Source organism: Parasteatoda tepidariorum, chromosome 1 (genome assembly GCF_982258835.1).
Source record: "Parasteatoda tepidariorum strain Cologne lab strain chromosome 1, Ptep-v5.0, whole genome shotgun sequence".
Classification (NCBI taxonomy): Eukaryota; Metazoa; Arthropoda; class Arachnida; order Araneae; family Theridiidae; genus Parasteatoda; species Parasteatoda tepidariorum.
The window spans coordinates 77,012,078-77,034,679 of record NC_141755.1 but is presented as its reverse complement, the minus strand read 5'-3'; the positions used below and the strand labels follow the sequence as shown (position 1 = coordinate 77,034,679).

The 22,602-nt window shown below is 29.3% G+C and overlaps 1 protein-coding gene across 2 annotated transcripts; it reads left to right on the top strand.

The window, feature by feature from the left end:
* Positions 1-1,767: 1,767 nt before the first annotated feature.
* Positions 1,768-19,822, top strand: Prosalpha5 (proteasome alpha5 subunit). Of its 2 annotated transcripts, none has more exons than XM_043044161.3 (9): positions 1,768-1,904; positions 2,705-2,801; positions 4,342-4,468; positions 7,861-7,928; positions 8,155-8,262; positions 11,003-11,064; positions 12,690-12,792; positions 16,940-17,026; positions 19,660-19,822. In XM_043044161.3, exons 2-9 carry the CDS (start codon positions 2,706-2,708, stop codon positions 19,735-19,737), a joined length of 729 nt encoding a protein of 242 aa, XP_042900095.1. In that variant the 5' UTR covers positions 1,768-1,904; position 2,705; the 3' UTR covers positions 19,738-19,822. The 2 variants fall into 2 exon arrangements, with proteins under 2 accessions (XP_042900095.1, XP_087023258.1); XM_087167132.1 differs by having other exon boundaries at positions 1,876-2,014.
* Positions 19,823-22,602: the final 2,780 nt, after the last annotated feature.

Sequence of the window (22,602 nt, the reverse complement as noted above, 5' to 3'; positions counted from 1 at the left end):
TGGGCTTCCCAGGTCTTCAATTTTTTAGGGGGATTCAACTAAATTAGTTCTCAAAATTTCAAAAATTGAAAATTTTTTCTTCTATTTATTAAGTACCTAAAAATAATTAATCTTTCCAAAGTTTTCTGTTTTTTTTTCTTCTTTTTTTTTTTTGACGTGGCTAAATTTAAATTGAATTAAAAATTTTGTTTATTTGTATGAAATAGGCGATCGCAACGCTTGAATTCGCCATCTGGGGAGAAGACTGGTTCCATGCCTTTGGGCCTGTGGCCCTTCCCTCTCCTCCTCTTGTCAGTTGTATAAGAATTTTTGTTGTTGATGTTTTTCGTATTTAATTGTTAAAAATATTTTTTAAATTTCCATGATGCTTTCTTTTAGAACAGGGGTTTCCAACTTACATGAGGCCGGGGGCCGCAATTAAAGCACCAGCCAAATGGCGGGCAGCAACTTTATCAACATTTTATATGGGACTGTTGTATGTTTGAAGGAACATTAAATATAACTATCAGATTTTTATCAAGTTTTACAAAACAAACGCATTGAATTACAAATTAAAATAAGAAGTAGATTTTTAAGAAACATGCAGGATAAATTTTGTATTTGAATAAATATTTTCTCGGATGTAAACCCTATAAAACAGAAATAAACTTTTTTGCACCGTTGGTATGTTAAATTTCACAGAAACGAAGAAATTAGTTTCTTTTTTCTTTTTAACGAAAAATTTTTTTTCTTTTTAAACCCATATAGAGTTTTTACGAAAATTGTCCCTCAAAAATGACAAATAATATATTTTAGTTCGCGGGCCACAAAAAAAAGGCTTCGCGGGCCAGATGTGGTCCGCGCGCAGCCAGTTGATAACCACTGTTTTAGAAACATGTTTGATGTAGCTTTCAGTTCCATGAAGTTTCCTAACTTAAACGATTTTAATATATTCGAAAATCAATACAGAAACTAATGTACTTCCTTCTTCTATGACTCTCTACACGCTAATGGTGAAAGTATGCGAAGTTTTGCCATAAGTAACGAGGTCTGCTGCACGCTACCTGTGGCCCATTTCTCGTCCCGCATGTAGCCCATGATCGTCCCGCAGTGGACTGATCGTTAAGACACGGCTCCCAGCAGATCACCGAAGTCAAGAATCACTGGCCGCTGTCAGTGACTTGGATCAGTATGCGTAGGGACCGAGGGAGTGCGGTATTGGTCCTCGCTAAACTGATCTACCGTAAAGTGCTCGACTTCGCGTGCAGATCTTCGGACTAACGAAGCGGTAGTGCTACCCTCTCTGCAGAGGATCAAAATTGTGATGGCATGTCTTCGGATTATACTCAGGGATGCTTCCCAACCATCGCCAATAGCCCATAGTGCAGCTCTAAAGCGACGTAAATGAACTACAACAATATAGCTCATTCCTATTGCCATCTTCCGATGGCGATCAGAGGTGCGCTAGTCGCATTAAGTGTAAATGGCCCATCCTCTCGCATGCCAAATAAATTGCATCCAGTGAGAATGATTCCTTAGTTTAACTAATGGTCTTTTTCACTGTTTAATCAATCAGGTAAATAGAGCTTACTATTAAGCACTCAGTGTTCACTTATCCTAATTGACCAATCCTAATTAACACAGTGCACTCACTATTAATAATTTAATTAATGAGATTCTTATTTGGAATTCGCATGCGTGAGTTTTTCCCATACAGTGTGAATGTTCCTTATCACATCAGTGGAATTGACCCTGTAACTCATGATGCCATTTATTGGTTTCTTATAATTTTTTTTTTGAACACCGGTATTTTAACTGTAATTTTGTGAAGAATTTTATTGTTGTGTCATTTTAAGTTTACAGTTTACCTTTTTAGAAATTAAATATTTCATATTTATAGTCCCGTTCTATTAATATTTGTAAAAGTATGTTATAATTTCTAATGAATTTTGAAGAGTGCTTTTAAAAAGTTCTTTAAGATATTAATTGATCGTAAATTGGTTGATGTTACGAATTAGTTTAACTAAAATTTGATGTGTGATTTTTTTTTTCTAAAACTACTATTAATATGTTCTTTTTAATTTTAAGTGTTGTGTCATGTGCATGCTTATATTTTTTGGTTTAGTTTATTCAACTCTATAGTTTAATTTGTTACGAAGAATGTGTTTCTTCCAAATACATTACTTTGGTTTTCTTAATCTGTTGTAGAAACTTGTTGATTTATGAGAAATGTATCGATACACCACTATTGTCATTAATTTGCTGAATGACTGAATTTTTCTAATTGAATCAATATTTAGTTTAAATACTTTGGTTAGAAGTTGAGAGATTTACCTATGGAAAGATTATCTAGTGTTGAAACATAGTTTGCAAAAACTGATATTTGAGGGAGTTGATGTTTAAAAAAAGTAATTTCTAAAATTTAAAAAATGATGCATCAAGGCAAATGTAAACAAAACGTTTTAATAGTGTTTTTCGAATCTAAACTATTATAATTTTTTAAACATAATCTAACAAACTATGTTAAGTTTCTATGTTAAGAATATGTTAAGTTCTTTCGTAATCAGGATTATTTATTATTAGTCTATTTTAAACTCTGCATGATTGAGAGAAATATGTACTAATTAATAAATTATGAAGATTTTAATTTTGAATTGTAATTATTGTATACATTTATTTATCTAATGATTTCATCATTGAGTAATGAAATTTTTTTTATTTCTAGAATGTTTATGACACGCTCTGAATACGATAGAGGTGTAAATACTTTTTCACCTGAAGGACGTTTATTTCAAGTAGAATATGCTATAGAAGCTATTAAGGTAAGTTAGGGTTGCGCAACCTGAGGCCCGAGGGCCACATGCGGCCCACCGATTGTTGATGTGTGGCCCGCGTGAGCTTCTGAAAGCAATTAAAAAGTTTATTTTAATTTGTTTTAATAACATTATAAATGTTCTTTAATTAAAACACTTAGTTCAAATTTATATCACTCTACATAACGCGTTGATTTTTTGCACTTTCATTCTGTAAACATCTTATTGGTTAGAATTTATATCCTCCCCCCAATGTTAATATATATACATATATTTGGTCAAATAATTATTGTGAAAAATGGAAAAAGTTTTTTTTTTAGAAAAGTATCAATTCTTTTTAGTTTTAAATAAATTCAACTAATTCAAAGTATTTAATTTTCTGCAAATATGTTATTAAGTTTACTGATAAAAAAATACTTAGTGCTTAGAACACTAATGTTTATATAAAAATTATCATATTTGCCGCTAACAAGACTAAATATGTGAGCCGCTCCTCGTTAATCTACCTGTTATGCAAGTGGTCCTTTCACTCAAAAGTTTCAAATAAACTAAATTATGATTATAAAAATAGTTTCGGTAAAATAAAAGAAATAAAAAAAAACAGTGATTTTTGAACAAATTTTGTCAACAAAAGTGTTGAAACTAAATACAATAGTCAATATATTACTTACAGAAATTTTTTTGATTGAGATTTTGTATTTGAAAAAAAGTTTTTTTTGTTTATCGAAGTCTGGTGGCCAATTAAACAATTGCTGCTAGTTATCACTCATTTATTACTGTTGTTGAATATTCACTGTATGGGAATTTTATTATTTTTCTCAGTAAGTATGGAATTATTGCAGTTATTTTAAATTACTTTATTTCATGAAGTTTCTAATATTTTTCTTTCATTTTAGAAATAACACTAGTAATGTTTACCTTATTTTGAGAAAAAGAAATGCTATACGTAATTAATATTGGGTTTATTTAATCTGTTAATAGCTGGTGTTTTTAAATTGTAACATTGCAATTGTGCACAGCTAAAAACCAGGCTAAATTTTGTTTTAAAATGTTCTACAGTACGGAACCCGTTATCCGGAAAACCAAAAAACCGGAACGATATTCGATAAATTTTCCCGCAATTTTTAAAAAGAAAATTTTTTTCCTCATAAGATTTTAGGATTTTTCTGTCTTTTTTGAAAGATGTTTACATTACCATCATTTCAGAAATAATCATTAATGTATTACCTCATCGTTTTTTCTTATTTTTAAGTTTATTTTCAAATATATATATTTTTTAGTTAGGTTTAACACTAAAAAAAACGGCTTTTTGTAGTGATTCAGAAAACCGGAAAAAGCTGTTATCCGGAATAGCGATAGTCCCGATCGTTCCGGATAATCGGTTCTCTACTGTATTTCAAAATAGTATATACTTTAAAAATTTTTTTAAATCATTCACATTTTTAATAAATATTTGTTTTGATGCTTCATTTGTTAAAGTGTATACAGAGAATTAAATATCTAATTTTGATAAATCAATATTTTTTACTAAAAGATATTTTACATTTAGCTGGGATCAACTGCTATTGGAATTCAAACAAGTGAAGGTATTGTTTTAGCTGTAGAAAAGCGAGTGACATCTCCTTTGATGAAACCAGTTACTATTGAAAAAATTGTTGAAATAGATAAACACATTGGTTCGTATATAATTTTTTTTACTGTCAATATTGTCTTTTTTATTGTCTAAATATTTCTTATTTTTGCTCAATACATTCTGCATGTCTGCTAATTTAAACACGAAGAGGAAGGAAAAATAATGTGATATATCCAAAATTCTGATTTAAGCAAAATGTACATTCAGTATCTTAGTTTTCATGCCACAGTCTGAAATTTTGAATTTCATGAAAGCTGTTAAAGTCTTAAGTCCTATTTTTAGGGAATAAGATATTTCCACAGAAGCAGGGTGCATTGCAAAAATACTTATTTTTGTTTTTTAAAAGTGCTTAATTTTCTTTTTCCCAAAAATAAATTTCTTCATTACCGAGCCGATTGTTACCATGAATTACCCAAAAAGCATAGTTTCCATAATCATGTCATGAGTCACTAATCTGCAGTTTGTTTTGGCTTACTGTTACCTGTCGCTGTAATTTAATTGTGCATGCATTGAACTGAATTTATTGGGAATTCCTGCACTTTATGCATGCAGCTCTGTTGCATTTTGATAGAGTCTTAGGATTTTTGCCGAAAAACCTAATTTATTAAAAGCTTTTTAATGTTTTTTTTCTCCAAGTGCTTGGATTTTTGTGAAAGGTCTTTATGGGCTCTTGTATATTTACTTTAAAGATGAGTTGTAATTTACTATGCTATCAAATATAATTCAAATACTATATGTAAAGATGCCTTGCTTTTGCACTGTTATTCTCTCTCCTTTGTTCTTCTAAAAATTTGTTCTTTTGATTACTTTATTTTTACTTGGGGATCAGGACAAATATTTTTGGAAGCCAATTTTAAGTGATATTTAAAACATTTAATTGTCTTAATTATTATAGTCAATTTTAAGAAAATTTATGTTTTTAATTTGATATATTACTGTTTAGTGGTAGCTTGGGAGATGTCAATAAAAATACTAGTGCACTGGAGCATCATTCTTTAATATAAAGCTAACAATCTAACAACTAATAAAACTCTAAAAAGGTTATTCATAAAACATTTAAAAACTGGTTATTAAAAGCGATTAAAAACTTAAACTGGTTGACTGCGAGCATTTCCTCTAAAGGTGGGTGTCAGCAGGAAAACAGAGTATCGGGATGAGATTCCTGAAACTGTAAAAGCAAATCGACAAAGCTTTGTAACAATTGTAAAAGCAAATGATAGCAAAAGATCAACTGCTTAAATAGCAGAGAGAAGATTGTTCACTCCTATCTGTAGCTTATCAGTCTCGTTCCTCCACCAGTATCCTTCTGCGTAGGAACTACACTCCTTAATCTTCTTACCTCTGGACCTCAACCACAATCCTTGATCTTCTTACCTCCGGACCTCAACCACAATCCTTGATCTTCTTACTTCCGAACCTCAACCACAATCCTTGATCCACCTACCTCGGACTTTCATGGTTTCTTTGATCTGTGCTTTTCATGTTTCTGTGCCCCGTTTATTACTCAGCAAGCTGACACAAATAAGTGCCTCTACAATTACAAAAAAAAAAATTATATATGTATTCAGAAGTTTAATATTTTTTTCTAATAGTTTAATATTTTTAAAATGTTTTTTTTTGTATATATTGTGTTCCTCTACTTTTATTTGAAGAAATTGAAATAAAAGTGGAGAAAAACTCGAAATTTTAAACTGCTCACTTTTTGTTAATCTGTTATTTTTCTGTATCTTATGTGATTTTCTAGGAAAAAAAAAAAAAGATTTCCCATTTAAAATGCCTAAGATCTCTAATAATTCAAGAAATAGAAATAATATCTGAAGTATAATACCAAATGAATATATTGAATCTTATTTTGTACTATAATAGTTTTGTTTAATTTTTGATTTTGGTTTAAGCCCTATAAATTTCCTTTAATTAAAGTATATAATTCAAATTTGTATTATTTATTAAAATATGTATGTATGTATCTTTCTACACTTTCATTCTATGAGCATTAAATTTTTTCCCCAATATTTATATATATATTTTTTGCTAAATCAGTTATTGTTAAGAAACAATTTTTTTAAAAAAAATAGTATCAGTTTTTTCATTTTTGAATAAATTCTGATTATTAAATATATTTAAATTTTCTGCAAATACGTTACTTAGTTTCCTGAAAAGCAAGCAGCTCTTGAGTCACAAAGGACAACAGCTTTTTCAAAAAGATCGATACAGTGTCATATCGATCTTTTTGAAAAAGCTGTTGTTCTTTGTGACTTGAGCTGCTATGCTTGCCATTGCATCCTTAAATAATCCCTTAACTTGAGACATTTTGGATTGCCGCCTCCAACTTGAATACCTAGCATCCCTTAAGAAAACCTTTGTTCTCCAGTGGGTTCCTCCCCATTGCGGGGTTACGGGTAATGAAAATGCAGACTACTTAGCAAAAAGGGGGCCCTTATTATTCAAACTTCTGCGCACATTATAGCCTTCTTTTTCATCAAACAGCTTATTAAGAGGACCTTTAAGACCTGTGCTCATGAAGAACTTATCGACCGTACTGCTACTAAGTCTTGGAGGACTACCATCCTAAATTTGCGAAATGGCCCAAGACAAAGAGTGGTGGCTGAATTCCGCTTGGCCACCGGTCATGACTGTCTGCGGAAACATCTGTCTAAATTTGGTATCGTTCCTTCCCCGGTATGCACTCTTTGCAGTTCTGGTGAGGACATGGACTCCACGCACCTTGTCAACTGCCCTGCACTTTGCGGGAATTATATCACTGAGCGCTATTGGGAAGCTAGAGACATGTTGTGATTAATAGACTCTGTTGCAGCATCTTTTGTTTCTGTTCTTATTTTTAAATGTTTATGTATGCTGTTACTGTCTATAATCTGCCATTGGAAATAAAAAAAAAAGTTTCCTGAAAAAAAATGTGGTATGAAAGCTTATGTTGTTTTAAAAATTATCATACTTGCCGCCAATGTGCCTAAATATGATTATATTTAGGTGCCTTCTAATTATTAAATATATTTAAATTTTCTGCAAATATGTTACTTAGTTTCCTGAAAAAAAAATAGTGCTATGAGCGCTTATGTTTTTATAAAAATTATCATACTTGCCGTCAATGTGCCTAAATATGCGTGTAGCCCTTTACTCAAAAAAGATGTGTGCGCTTACTCTTAATGCTGTGAAAAACTGCAAAAATATTATTTCATTTCCAAATCGAAATATATATTCACTTATTGGAATCAAAACTTTTGGATACCAAGAGATCACATTAAAAGGCAGACACTGTCTGCTTTGTGAATGTTTGTATAATTGTTTATGCATAGTAGGCTGCTAGGTTTAAAAAAAAATTTGTTTAGTATCCATCTTTGAGGAGTGTCTGTAAAGTGAGGTTTCATTGCGTTAATCATAAGTTTATGTCTTAATGTTTAATTCTTTTACTGTTAGGTTGTGCTGTAAGTGGGTTGATGGCTGATTCAAGAACTTTGATTGACAGAGCCAGAGTTGAAGCTCAAGTGAGTATCTGTTAGTTGATAATAATTGTTTGCTATGTTAGTCATTAAACTTGAATTTATCTTGTTAATGTCCATTTTCAACATTTAAGGACAATTTATGAGGAAGAATAATTTTAGTGCTAATTTTTTTATGACTGTTTTTAATTTCCCACTTTTTAGTGTTATTTAATTTTTTTAAGTTCTGAATGTACATAATTTTTTAAATATTTTATTTTTTTCTATGCAGAACCATGTGTTTGTTTATGAGGAACCAATGGAAGTTGAAAGTATTGCACAATCTGTATCTAATGTAGCTATTCAATTTGGTGACAGTGATGATGATGGTAATGCTATGGTAAGTCTTGTTATTTTGAATATACCAAAGAAGTCCTTATATTCTAAGATGAATGGATGCCAGTTAAAAAATTTGCCATAGAGAAAATATCATTATTTTAGGTTTAGAGACCTTTGCAGTTATATAAGTTGATGGTACAAAATCCTAAGTTAATGTGATAAATTCGAAAGTATATAATTACGATTTTTAATAAATAATGAAGTTAATGCTCATTATAAATTCATTAAGGCCTTTAATACTTATTTTGTAAATAAAAAGTTCAAAAGTGTAGACAATTTTTATCTATTTAGAGTATATGTTCTAACATGTAGTTTATTTTACTTGTCAAATGTTAAATTTTTATGAAAATTTATGAGCTTAAAAAATAGAGTCAGGCTCATATTGTCCTCTAGACTGTTCAAAATCTCTTTATCTATAGGTGATGAGGCAGTTAACAGTTCTTTGTTCACCACTGTTATTTTTCCTGTCATTTTTAATATCTATACTGATTCCAAAGTCCAAACTTTTAATTGCAGTTTTCTTCGTTAATGATGATCCTGGGTACCACTCTTCAGTCCTGAGGGCTGAAATTAGTCTTGAGAAAAGAGCTAAATAAAATTCATTTTCAATTTGTTTGTTAAGTTAAGTTTAACAAAAGAAAAATACATTCTTCTTTTCTTTATAGCAATGTAATAATTATTTTCTGTTAAAATAAATCAAGAAGAAAGAATTTTTTTTATGAATTTTTTTAAATATAATTTATGAAAAATGATCAAGTAATGATGCCACACCCCAGTGAAACAATAGAATTTACTAAATTTTAACATCTTTTTGGATAAACAAAATTTGTATTGTTAAATCTAAATTTGCTTAAGCCCTGTGGCAGATTTTTTCGAGCTTTCTACGACATACCTCTCTAATTCTAATATCTTTCTGCAAGACACTTTTAAAAATGACAAATATACATGTTACTAATTTAAAGTAACAGAAGCGTTTTTATTCTAATATTATGTTGATATACTTTCATTTTGTAGGGGAAAAGACAAAAATTTTTTTTCGTCTTTAGTAAATCATAATCACATTAAATAAAATCTTGAAATCCGTAGCAGTAACTTCTGAAAAAAAAAACAGATCGGCTGCAAAATCACACAAATCGGACTCTTCAAAAAGGGGTTATTAAATGCTTGTTTTCAGTTTGAGATCCAGTTATTGTAATAAATAATGCAGTATTAAAAATATTTGATTTTAAAAGCTATGTGGATATCAATAGTGATAATTGCATAAAAAAGTAGAACGGAAGTTTCTGCAGAAAAAAAAAAAAACTTTTTACTTCATTACTCTTTATTTTTCATTATTCTTAAATAAGAACAGAAGAGTCACAAGCATTTTTTCCCCCCACTCCTATGCTCAAGAAAAGTAATCTTTTGAATATAATACTGAAGAAAAGAAAAAATCTTTCGACTATTTCTGCCAAAACGAAAACCAAAGTTTTTTTCTTCCGAAGGGAATGATCTTTCTGCAAGAACTCAGTAACGCTCTGCGACAATGTCGCCATGTTTGCCCCGATTCTGCCACAAGGAGTAAGTTTGTATTCTTTCCTGACATTATGAGATACTGGGCATAAATGAATTAAGATCATTTAAAAAAAATGAAATTTATAGATCTAGGACAAAACATTAATGATCATGAAGTGAAAAGTAAGTGAAGATATTAACCCCTTAACGATCGGTTAATTTTCAAGAAAGCAATCGTAAAAGTGCCTATATTTTATACACGTATTTGATTAGTGCTGACATCTAGTTTAAAATAGACTAACTACTTGCAATTACCTTAAAAATATCCTGGTACTGCAAGCTGGTGTGTAAAATGAGAAATAAAATGTTTTCTGGGCAAAAGAAATGAATTAGTTTTATTCTTATTGGCGCGTTACTACTGAACACTCCAACTCGGGAATATCACAGGAGCGAGAAATAGAGGGCGAAACCTCACCCCGTCGTCATTTTAACGGGAGTGAAAAGGAAGGGGTTAATAACTCCAAGAAAAAGTTTGTTATGTAATTCAAAAATTGGTTTAAAAGAATATACAAGATTAGCTGTAGTTTTTGTTTTGTTTGCTTTACTCTTAAAAATAGACTAATAAAAATCATTATTTTAAAAAAAACAAAAAAAAAAAACAAGTTTTTGGTGTAATATCTAGGTTTTTCTCATGACACACAAGCTGTTGATTTCTGAAAAATTCTGTTAAATGATGCTAGGCAGTGTTAATTTTCAAAAATAAGTTCAGTCCTGAAATATTTTTAGACTGGATGAAAATCGAAAAAAAAAAAACTCTGAAAAATTAATCATAGGACGATAACCACTTCATCAGATGGCGAATATTTTGAACATTATTTTATGCTCCAATTAAAAATTTAATTATAGGGGAACTTCACTGTGGGCAGGCCCTACTCTATCTTTTTTTTTTGTTAATGTGCCCTTAATTGACTCTTCAGCACTTAGCTTTTTTGATTGCCGAAATGTTGAGGATAAAATTAATTTTTACTCAATTGTTACTCATACCATTACATATTTAAATGTTTCAGTTGTATTTATTTTCAATTTGAAGAAAACATAACAAAAGATAATTTTTCAAATTTTCCAAAAAAAGTGCAATTTTTCAAAATAAGAAATGTTGTTGTCTTAATGAGATTTGTTTCTATGTAGTGCATATCTTTATTGATTGATTTTATTTTTTCTGATGACTTTTAAATTTTATTTTGTAGAGCCGTCCTTTTGGTGTAGCTATATTGCTTGGAGGAGCAGATGCTAAGTCAGATCCACAGCTGTATGTAATTTTCATTGCATTTTTTTTATTTCAGTTAATATTCTCTATTGTTATTGCTTTTCCTTTGTAAGTAAAATGTGAAAGCAACAAAAAACATAAGTAAAACATAATAAAGTTTAATAAATATAAAAATTTTAAAATACACATTAAAGAAAGTTAGTGCATTGAAGAAAGGATTTTTTTTAATGTGCTGTGTTCAGAGTGTAAAAAAGATTAATTTAAAGTTTAATAAAAATTTTTTTGATACAGATGCAGTCAGTGTTACTCAAATTTTCAGTTTTTATACTATTTTAACAAATTTAAAATTAATCATTAAATTTTGCTCAAATGCATAACTTAAAAAAAAAAAATTCAAAGTTTTGAAGGGTTATATTCAAATTTATAGCATTTTTTAAGTGTTGTCCTAAATCTAAAAACAAAAGCCTTTCTTTATTTTTGAGTTTAGCTCATATCTTTCATTGATATTAAAATCCTACTAGTTTTGGAATGTGTATTCATCAAATCTATAAATCTATAGTCACCAAATGTCTTTAGAAAATGGTTAATTCAGACACCAACCATGTCACCTTACCAAGTTCTAAATTTTTGATTGCTAAGTTTTAGAAAATGGGATGTGTGCTTGGCTATAGTTGAATGAAAAGATTGTTACATGTGTAAGCAAATGAGTGTTAAGAGCTTGTCATCAATTTTCATTAAATGAAAAAAGAAATGAAAGATAGATAAATAAAAATGAAAAATTGAAGTAAAATTATGTTATAAAATTGTGGCAGGTAAAAAAGCTGTCCTAAAAAGTTGGCAATGCAGCAGTTGGTAATTAGAGATGTAACTGTTAGAAAGACTGTTTGTAAGCACCGTTTTCCTACTTGCGGTTTTAAGACTAGTGCACTTTTTGGCCTGCGTTTTTAATCATAAATAAATTACTGATACACGAGCCCCAGAAATCTGGCCTGCACAATGCATGGCTGGAGGGCTGTATGTGGCCTACCAGCATTCAGTTTCTGTGTCTTGTTAATCTACAACAGTTTAATGTGAGTGTTAAATTTTTAATTTTGAAGAGAATCTGCTAATGAAATCAAATGTATAATGATAAGGTAAAATAAAAAAAAATAACCAAAAGAAATATTTGATGTAGTTTTTAAAAATATGTACTCATGGTGTTCTTTTTGAAAATAGTTCGTCTTATCAGAAGCATGTATATTATACAGATAAATAAAGTTTGATGCATTAAAGATTATATAATAGCATGTGTTACATCTTTTTAAAACTTTTTTATTTTGTAACATATACTTAAATCTCTCAACAGTTTGCAATTGGCAGATTTTCAAAAAAAGAAAAAAATAAGAGAGGAAAATGACACATATAATTGCTGTTACAATTTTATAAATGGCTTGGTTTCTTGTTAATTTTTTATAATTCTCATTTGGAGCTTTTTTTAGAAATATCCTAAATTTTTATGCTAAAAATAGATTTCACATCAGTGCAGTAAATATAATAATTGTTTTTAATGAAATGTGTCATTTCTGAAGGATCAGTTGTGAGATATTTTGTGTTATATATTATGTTATAATTATTATACTATGTATCTAAAGGATTTTGTAATTTAGTGTTTGTTTTATTATGCCTAGATTTCATATGGATCCTTCTGGTACTTATGTTCAATACGATGCTAAAGCAATTGGTTCCGGCTCTGAAGGAGCACAGCAAGCTTTGCAAGAACGCTATGATAAGGTATTAAAAATGTTTTTCGTTAGTGTTGTTAGATTAATTGTATTTTATTAGCAATTCTTTTATTTTTATTATTTGGCTTAGAATCAATCTTATCATTAGAGAAATAAATCAAAACAGCTGAATAAATAGAAACAGCTATAATATTTATGCAGACGTGCCAACTCTCCCGCATTTTGCGGGAGTCTCCCGAATTTTGAGTTATTCTCCCGCCCTCTGGAATTGATTTGAAAAACTCCCGAATTTTACTGCGATCGACGGCCAAACTCAAAAATACCTAATTTTTCCGCGAGTGCGAAGGTAAGTTTTTCTTTCAGCTTGAATTCCATCCCTTCTTATCAAACTACCATCTGCCTGAAGCGTAGCTGAACATGCTTTATTTTCCCCCCTCTTCAACGTTACCTCTTAACACTCCTATTTCACCCGCCCCCTTACACTGGGGGCGGGTGAAATCTTCCTCTTCTTTCGTGTGGAGTTGAATGCAATGACGTCACATGTCGTTATCGAGTGACGTCCGTTCAGGAGTGGGGAAACTCGTACTCTCGATAGTTGGAATTGATATTGTATCTGGCTGTTTTTATAGTTTTTAATGCGTATTTTTCCACGGTTGGCAACAAGCTCGTAAACTAGCAACGTGGTATCAATTATTCGTTTAGTCTTCGTATATTTAAAAAAAAAAAATTTCAAGGATGTCTTAAGTCGAAACGGAAGTATGGATCAATTTCAACAAATCATGTACCAATGACTTTAGCAAGACTTAATTGCGGAGAGCTAAGTCTGCAACTCTTTTTTTCATGCATACAGTAGAGAACCATTTATCTGGTATCCAGATAATCCGGAAAAAAAATTTGCTCGGTTCTCCCGCCATTTTGAACTAAAACAATATGAAAAAAAAAGCGGAAACTGGACTAATCCTTGAAGTTGAGTAGAGGAAAATGTGAGGAAGAATTTTTTTCCCCGTTTACCCAGAGAAACGTCATTACTTCCGCGACCTTGAAGATTTTAGATCTTTATTCTCTTTTAGGTCGTTAAACTCAAAGGAGTGGTATGATGATTCCGTTAGCTAGTTTGATTTACGAAGGGATGGGGAAAATGCATTGCACATGCATATCAGTGAACAGAAGATGAAAGAGAAAAATATATTTATCTATTTGACATCGATTAATAAAAATAAAATGTTTTTCTTTTGAATAAATTCTGATTCTTTGGAAGTGCGGTATCATTCGCAAGTTTTTCTTGATGTGGAATCACACCTGCTTTAATTAAAAATCGCATTTTTATAAAAAAAAAAGAAAAAGGAGAATTGTTTATTAATTTAAGCATAAAATTATTTTATGAAGCAGATTGCAGTTTCGTTTTTCTGATTCCACTACGTTTTTTTTTTTTTTTCTTTTTCATGATAAATTTTGCACTCAATAAAATTATTTGTATTACCAAATTTTTTCATTATTTTTTTTTCTAAGTCCGTTGATCTTGCCTTGTTCTAGGTTTTAATATTTATGCTAGTGCCGTTTTTTAACTATCGTTTCGGTTCGATAATTTTCAAGTGTTGTTTTTATTTAGATTAATAGGTTTTCCTTTTATTTTCGCCCCCCCCCATGAAATATATTGCGTTATTTAATCATTGGTTTTGTTTATTAGTTGATTTAGGAATCGTAATTATTTTTTAAACTTGTTTTTCTTGTCTAAACTTGCAAATTTTTTTATTCTTTTAAATTTTATTTTTCTACAATTTTTTTCCTTTTTAGATTTAGGAGTGCTTTTCTTTTTTTTTCTTACTTTAAAATGTGTTTACATTTTATCCTTGTAATTTGGGTTTGATAAAACATCGATTAACGACACTTTTTTGTCGATCCAGGAAACCGGGAAATTAAGACATCCGGGATAGCGATGGTCCCGAGCATCCCGGATAATTGGTTCTTTATTGTACAGACATTAGTATTGAATTGGTTTTTTAAAATAAAATACTTATTCAATTTGTTTATTTTTTAAAAGTTTTTGTGTATTTTTATTACAGTGTCAATGGTTTTTGAATAATGTTTTATTAAGGAAATGGTATTTATTTAAAGAGTATCTACCTAATATAGTTTTGTGTTGCTAAATCTGTGTTTAATTATTTTATTTCCATTTAATATTTTTAAACAATTATTGCTCTATTAGTGTGTAAAATTTCTTGCATTCTTATATTTAATAAATTTTTTACTTAAAATTCCTTAGAAGTGCCAAATGTTGCATACCATGCACCTTTTTTTACCCCTCCTGAAATCTCCTGAATTCTTGTTAGGGAAACTCCTGAATGTTAATTTTGCTAGGTTGGCACGTCTGTTTATGTAATTATGATGTTTTTAAAATGCTAGGTATATTTAATAGTTAACCTAGCCATTATTATAATATTGAGTTTATTGTCTTAGGAGAATGTTTGTTTACTGGCATTCTGGTTTTCATTATTTCTTGATTTATCACCAGGGCTCAAAGTTGTCCTTATATGTCCTCAATTATTAAGCATTTCAATAAATGTCCGGAAATGTTTGATTTTCCAAAACTTTTGTTGAAATTTAACAGGAAGGGAAAATATTATCTAAAAAAGAATTGAAGAAAATTCAAATTCAAAAATCATGTTATATGCTATGAAACAAAGTAAATAACAAAATGAACGATAAAGTTTTCCTAGCGTGTCCAGGTACTATATTAATCTACTTTCAGTATTAAAGACAATTACTCGTAATTTGATGGTGTAAAAGCATTGGATGGTGGGGAAAAAAGTTTTATCTCTTTACTCCCTCCTCATCAGTGCATACTCTACTATTTTTCAAAAGAGAGTCCTCGTATTTTTATTTTGCTACGACTTAGCGATTTTTTATATTTAGATTTACAATTTTCTCCTTTTTTTTGCAAAAAAAGAACCAAAAAGAATTTTGAGTAACTTCTTTTTTTTAAAAAAAAAATCCAAGTTTTTTTTTAAAAAAAATTCTTTTTTCACTTGATTGCAGGAACTACTGAAACTATTATCAATTGTATATCTGGGAATCCATATTGGTACTGTACAAATTGCTCCCATTAAAGATTCAGCATCAGATTCTATAACCGTGTCATCTTTTAAACAAAAAATTTTTGTTCATGTTTTTCTTTGGAAGATATATTTTAGCTCATTTTCTAAGACAGATGCAACATTGACTTGGCTAATAGAGAATAACTGATCTTTATTTTCGTAAGCTTTCTGATTCTTTTTTAAAATGCCTTAAAGATCAAGAAATAATGGAGGTTTAAAATTTTTTGAATTCTTGTAAATAAAACTATCTGAAAGGAGTTATAATCAATGTATCTGCGCACCTGGAAAGTCATGAAAAATCATGGAAAGTCATGAATTTTGGTATTGAACAAAATTTGTCATGAAATGTCATGATTTTAACTATTTTTTTAAAAAAAAAGTCGAGGAAAGTCATGGATTTAGGTTGCCGAAAAATCTAATTTTTAGATTGGAATTTACCCTCCCCCATTTCATGGTGTTCTGAATATCTGAATTTGTAACAAAATCTCCACTCACAGTTATATTTTATTAAAATATAAAATGTTTTTATCATGTTCTTTAAAACTTATGTTCTTTCCAAAAATGAAAGCAAAAACATTTCTAAAGAAAATTATCTTTTAAACTTCTGTGATTTCAGAAAAAATAAATAATAACAAAAATTCTATTTTATAAATTTAAAATTCTAGCTGAAGTAAGCCAGTCATTGGTGAATTTTTTAAAATTCCGAAATGAGAATAGAAAAATCAGGAGTATTTCTTTCCTTTCCGATGAACAAGAAAAGTATCTTTAGAATATAATTCTGCAGAAATTTTTTTTTTTTTGCTTTTGTATTTTTTTTATCTATCTTATTGCTTCAACTCTTTCTTTACTCTGTTTTTTAAATTTAAAATCTATAAATATGAAGATGCAGAGTATAACAGTTTTGGTTATACCTATCATTTCAATTAATGTTATTATAATGCTTTTTTAAATTTATTGTGTTTTTGTCAGAGAAAATAGAAACTTCGTTAAGTCATGAAAAATTCTTGGAATTAGTCATAGAAAGTCATGAATTTGAAAATCTAAAATGTAACAGATACCCTGTATAATGATTAATATTTCAAAGAATATTGTTTATTTTAGCGCATGACATTAAATGAGGCCTTAAAAGCAGCTCTTACTATACTGAAGCAAGTAATGGAAGAAAAATTGAATTCTTCTAATGTTGAAGTGAGTACTCGTCTTAAAAAAAAATTATTAAAATGGTATTTTAGAATTGCTAATTTGATTTCATCATATATTTTTAAGCAAGTTTAAATTAAAATGTTTTTTTTTTAAAAAATTTTGTAAAAAAACTGTGTTGGAAGTATGTTTTTTAAAATATAAATTTATATTGTCAATACAAATGATCTTGTTATACATTTATTTGTTTATTATCTATTTATTTGTTTATTTATTAGTTAGGTAACTTAACAGAAATGTATGTACATTTAAATTGATGAATAGAGTTATTGAATGCATTATATATATTATATTTTTTTAAATATCTAGATACATCTAAATACTATTAAAGCTGTAGACCAGTTTTACAAATTCAAGCTCACGATTTGTCTTGTCACGCTTTTTACTAAATAAAAAGGGAAATTGATGATGTGATTTTGATATATTTTTTTAGTTGTGTTCAGCTATCATTGTTTTTCTGAAAAGTTTGAATTTTAATTTGACATTCATATTTTTTAGTTGTGTTTAGATATTGTTTTTCTGAAAAGTTTGAATTTTTAATTTGACATTCATTTTAAACTTTATTATGTGTCTGAAATTATTATATTGTTTCAATGTGTTTAAAATGAGTACAAACATGATCATTCTGAAGGGGGAAGACTGGGACAATTGTCTCAAGGCCCAGGAGTGCGGTTAAAAGTTTCTTACAAAAATGCGGTGTTTTTAAATTATTTTTTTTTTTTGAAAGAAAATGTCTGAGTATTACTTATATATATATTTAAATAAAAACTACAATTTTGAATAATCTTAGTTTTTATTTATTAATAAAAAATAAGACTTTTTGTGCTATAAGGAAGGGACCAGTAAAACCTGTATCCAGCCTTGAGTACAAATGTGAAAATAAAGATTGGTCCATGATGGAAGACCAGGGGTCTGTCCAGGCCAAATTTACTGCCGTTTAGCAGTACCTCCACAAATTCAACTTCAGAAAATTTCACAAAATACTTTTTCTTAAAATTTTATTTGTGTATCCCGTCAGAAACGATAAATCTATATTTTTACCAAATTTTTGTGTTGAATTTTTGATATAATTTTTAATTTTTACACATTATATCTAAATTTTTACAAAATAGGTACCTCACAGAAAAACCTAGACAGACCCCTGAAAACATTACTCTTATCGTATCATAACTTGCTTACAAATATGTTATTTAAAAATAAAAGATTGAATAATTTGTGAGGGAAACCATTACTCTTTGAATGTGAATTCAAAAGGAAATCGTCCAACAGTGGACTGATTAATCCCAGCAGATCACTGAAGTCGGGCATCACTCGCTGCGGTCGGTGTGATGGTGGGTGACCACTTGGTTCAGTCTGTGTAGGGTCCGAGGGTGTGCAGTATATTGGTCCTCATTAAACTGTTCTACTATAAAGTGCTAGACTTCGCACGCAAGTCGTCGGACTTCCGAAGCTGGGGTCCATACCCTCTGCAGAGGATCAAAATTTTGATAGCATGTCTTTGAATCATCCTCAGGGATGTTTCCCAGCCAATACCCCTTTGTGCAACTCTAGTGCAACGTCAATGAACTACAACATCAAATGGAAGTCCTCACCTCACACCTAAAATAACTTGTTTTTCCCTTTGGTAGATCACAGCAACAAACTGCTCAATTACATTTGTTCAGGTTTTTTGTTCTTGTTTTTTTTATTGCATTTTTCAATGAATTGCAATGCATCATAATTTGTTCATAAATCTCATTAAAAAAATATTTAACAATCTCCTCTAACATTTATAAACTATTTCCTGTTTATACAGGATCATAAGTGTATATAAAATGTATGCAATTTCCTTTCATGTTAAATTGCGTTACTTACCCACATTGATTAGGACTAATTGGTTTATTGTAGTTGTATAGTTGATCTTTAGCGATGAAAACTAATTGCCTTACCAGTTGGTTGTGGGGATTAATAATATAAATGCTATCAAATTGAGGATTCGGCAATGTGTAATTCTTGCAGCAAGTGCCCAATTTTTCATTTCAAGAATCTTGTCACATTCAATGAAGAACTTGATCATGCTCTAAACTTCAAATAATCTAAATAAAAAGAAAACACGAAAATAACAAGGAAATGAAAATAAAGAGATTGAGTTTTAAACAGAAGTGAGGTACAGATTGAATGTTATAAAAATATATATCAATATTTTATTATTTTTTAAATTATAAGGACTAATTGATTTAATATAGTTTTAAAGTTAATCTTTAGTGATTAAAATTGATTACCTTACCAGTTGTGAGGATAAATAATATAAATGCTATCAAATAAAAGATTCTGCAATGCGTAATTCCTTCAGCAAGTGTCCAATTTTGCTTCTGAAGTATCTTGTCACATTCAATGAAAAATCGACCAAATTAATCAAGCTCTAAACTTCAAATAATCAAAATAAATAGAAAACAGTGAAATTACAAGGAAATAAAAATAAAGAGATTGAGTTTTATGCAGAAGTGAGATAGACTGAGTGTTATTTCGAATTGACTATGTAAGCATGTTAACCAACTTTCTTTTCTACAGCAAATTTATCTTAAACATGTTTATGCTGAAGATGTGAAATTTTTTTACATACTTTCATCATTTATTTCCAGGTTGCTACAGTAACCAAAACAGTAGGTTATCATATGTTCACAAAAGAAGAAGTTGAAGAAGTTATTAAAGGAATTTAATTTTTTTGTGTTTGTTTTATTTTTTTAGTAATATGTCTGTTAAGAAAGTGATCAACTAATAAATAGCTCTGCTTTTTCTACCAAATGTTGTCTTTCTTTTTAAGTTCAAGTATTTTAGTAATGTATTAATATTTGTTAAAAAGGTATGTTTAAAAAAAATCTATTTTAAATTTGTTTAAATTCTTTTTTCAAATTGTAATTTATCTTTCTTTTTTTTAAATAAAGAAAGCTTTTAGTAAAAGGAGTTGGGGAGTTACTAATGCTAAGTTGAGTTTTTATCTGTTTTGAATTTAAAAAACCCCTAACATAATGGAAAAACAATGCGAGCAGTTTTGTATAGCTGACTCTATGATTTTAAAATTTAGCTCACCCGCAGCACTAGATAAATTCACTTTAACTTTAAATGTGGCTAATTATTAATCATATTTTTTTTAATATTATTAATGTCTATAATATGCATTAGAGTTAATACCTTTTTAATTGCAATTAGAGTACTTCTATAAATTTTAAGTAAGAGTTATATTCATTGTGTTTATATCCTAGTTTCTGTTTTATAGTCTTATACAAATGAAACATACATTTTTGTATGTGGATAATATACTGCAGATAAATATCATAGACTAGCGCCTTGAGACAATTTCAATTTTCGTAACGGTGCCGCAACTCCAGAAAGTTCGGGTAAATAAGCTGAACCTTATTTTAGACTAGCCCCAAGGAATGATGCTAATGTGAGTGCAGCTGGACTTCCATTTAGCGAATTTCTCTAGTTTGCAAATTTTTTTCGAGGAATCAAGAACATTTTGGAAATTTCTTTGTGAAATAGCTTCCCAATAGCGAAGGGAATTTTCTATTTAACGAACTTTTCTTTGAGATCCACTTTCCCTATTTCCCAAAATATTTCAGAACATTTGAAACTTGTTAACTCATTTTATGGGGGAAATGACCTTGAATTGATTTTTGAAGCTGCATAACTTTTAGAGAAAGCAGTAAAACCCCTTTCCTTTTTTTGTTAGCATTTCAAACGAAAAACTCAGACCTATTTAGCGGATTTTATTTGTAGCAATTAAACTTAAGAATGCATGTGTTAATGTATGCTTAAAATTACTTTTACAATAAATTCAGCTGTAATTTTAAACATAAATTAAGCTTATTTTTAGTTGAACATGCATGTAACATGATAGTGTATGTAGCATGAAAATGTATGTAGAATGTAGCACTGAATAATGTTTTTGCTCTTTTCTTGTTTTCCATGCAGCTTTCTTTTATGGTTAATATTTATAAAATAAATGGTAGATATGTACTAGTTTACAAGGTAAAGGTGCATCCATTGCTATGTTAGCTACGTCTAGTTTGTGTTTAAGCATTTCAGAAGGTGATTTTCTATTTTAACAAATTTTCCATATAACGAAACTTGTTATCGGATTTAGCGACTTCGTTAAATAGAGGTCCGACTGTATTTGTTTGTAAGTGATTTGACACATTAAAAATTGAGAAAGCTAACTTCAGTAAGTTCTGGGTTTATTGATTTTAGTACAAAGTTTTAGAATTCAATTCATGGAATGCGTCATTAGAGTGCTAAAACACTCGTGGAACTCCACTACGAAAGCACTTTGCAATCTATTAAGTAGTAGTTTAGGTGGAAAAAGTAAGGAGGATATTCACCTCACTTGGGCTATATTAGATACATTTTTACAATGTTTGAAAAGTGAACTTATAACACTTGTTATGCAAAAATAAGTTATCAAAAATGACAAGTAAAAAATGTTAAGCTTTATTTAAGAGAGGTAAAAAAAATGTGTCAAAAATTATTTCTTTCTTATTTATTGTAGTTGTAAGTATGATTGGAAATCTAAAATTTTCATTTTTTTATCTGTTTAATTGGAGCTGTAATATTAAGCAATTAAATATTTGCTTTTGTTTTGCTTATATATTTAATATCAAATGTATTATATCCAAGTTGAGAAGGAAAAAGAAAATTACTGTGATTAAATAAGATAATTACTGTAATAAAAAATTTGCTGTGATTAAGTTATTAGTCGTATTACAATTTTGTTTTCAGAAGACAAATGGGAAATATGTTCTGTAAAAAAATTAAAGTGAAATGAAAATTGACTTGTAAACTCTAGTATTTGAAAAAGAAATGTTAGTAGAACCACAAATAAGGTGGCTGCACAAAATTCTGGAAAAAGTAGATGCTCCATTGATGGCACAGATTTTTACTCTCACGATAGAGGGATTTATACAACATTTTTACACTCACACTAATAATTATGATTTCCTTTTATCATTTATTTTAATTTTAGTGGAATGAAATAGTAGTTCTTTACTCAATGTCCTTTGGTAAAAATAATTCCTGCTGTATGTTTTTCATAGAAAAACCTGATTTTTCCTCTTGTTTTTTGCATTTATTTTCTATCAATTCTTTATTTAGTTCACCAAATGATAGTTTTGTAAATCATTTTGTTATCACATTTGGTATTAATCTATACACTAAATGCTTCTTTTTTTATGATCTGTTCTCTATTTTTTTGCAAGCGTATTTAAATTAGCTTTTAAATTCTACTAGTTATATTCAAGAAGGAGATTTAAAAAAAAAAATTATAGTAAGTACAGTTACGGTATTTTTGTAACAAAATTGATTGGTACCAGTAAAAAAATACGCTTTGATTTCAATGATTTGCTAGATTAGAAACCCGATACAGTCGTTAGTTTTGTTGCAATGCAAAAATAATCCTTAAAAAAAGAAGAAAAAAAACCTTGGTTTGAAACCTTTGCACTAAAATTTATGGATATTCAAAATTCGCCAGATCTTTGTTTGTGTCGAAACCATTTCTTAGGAAACGCTCTGAGCAAACATTTCGTCAA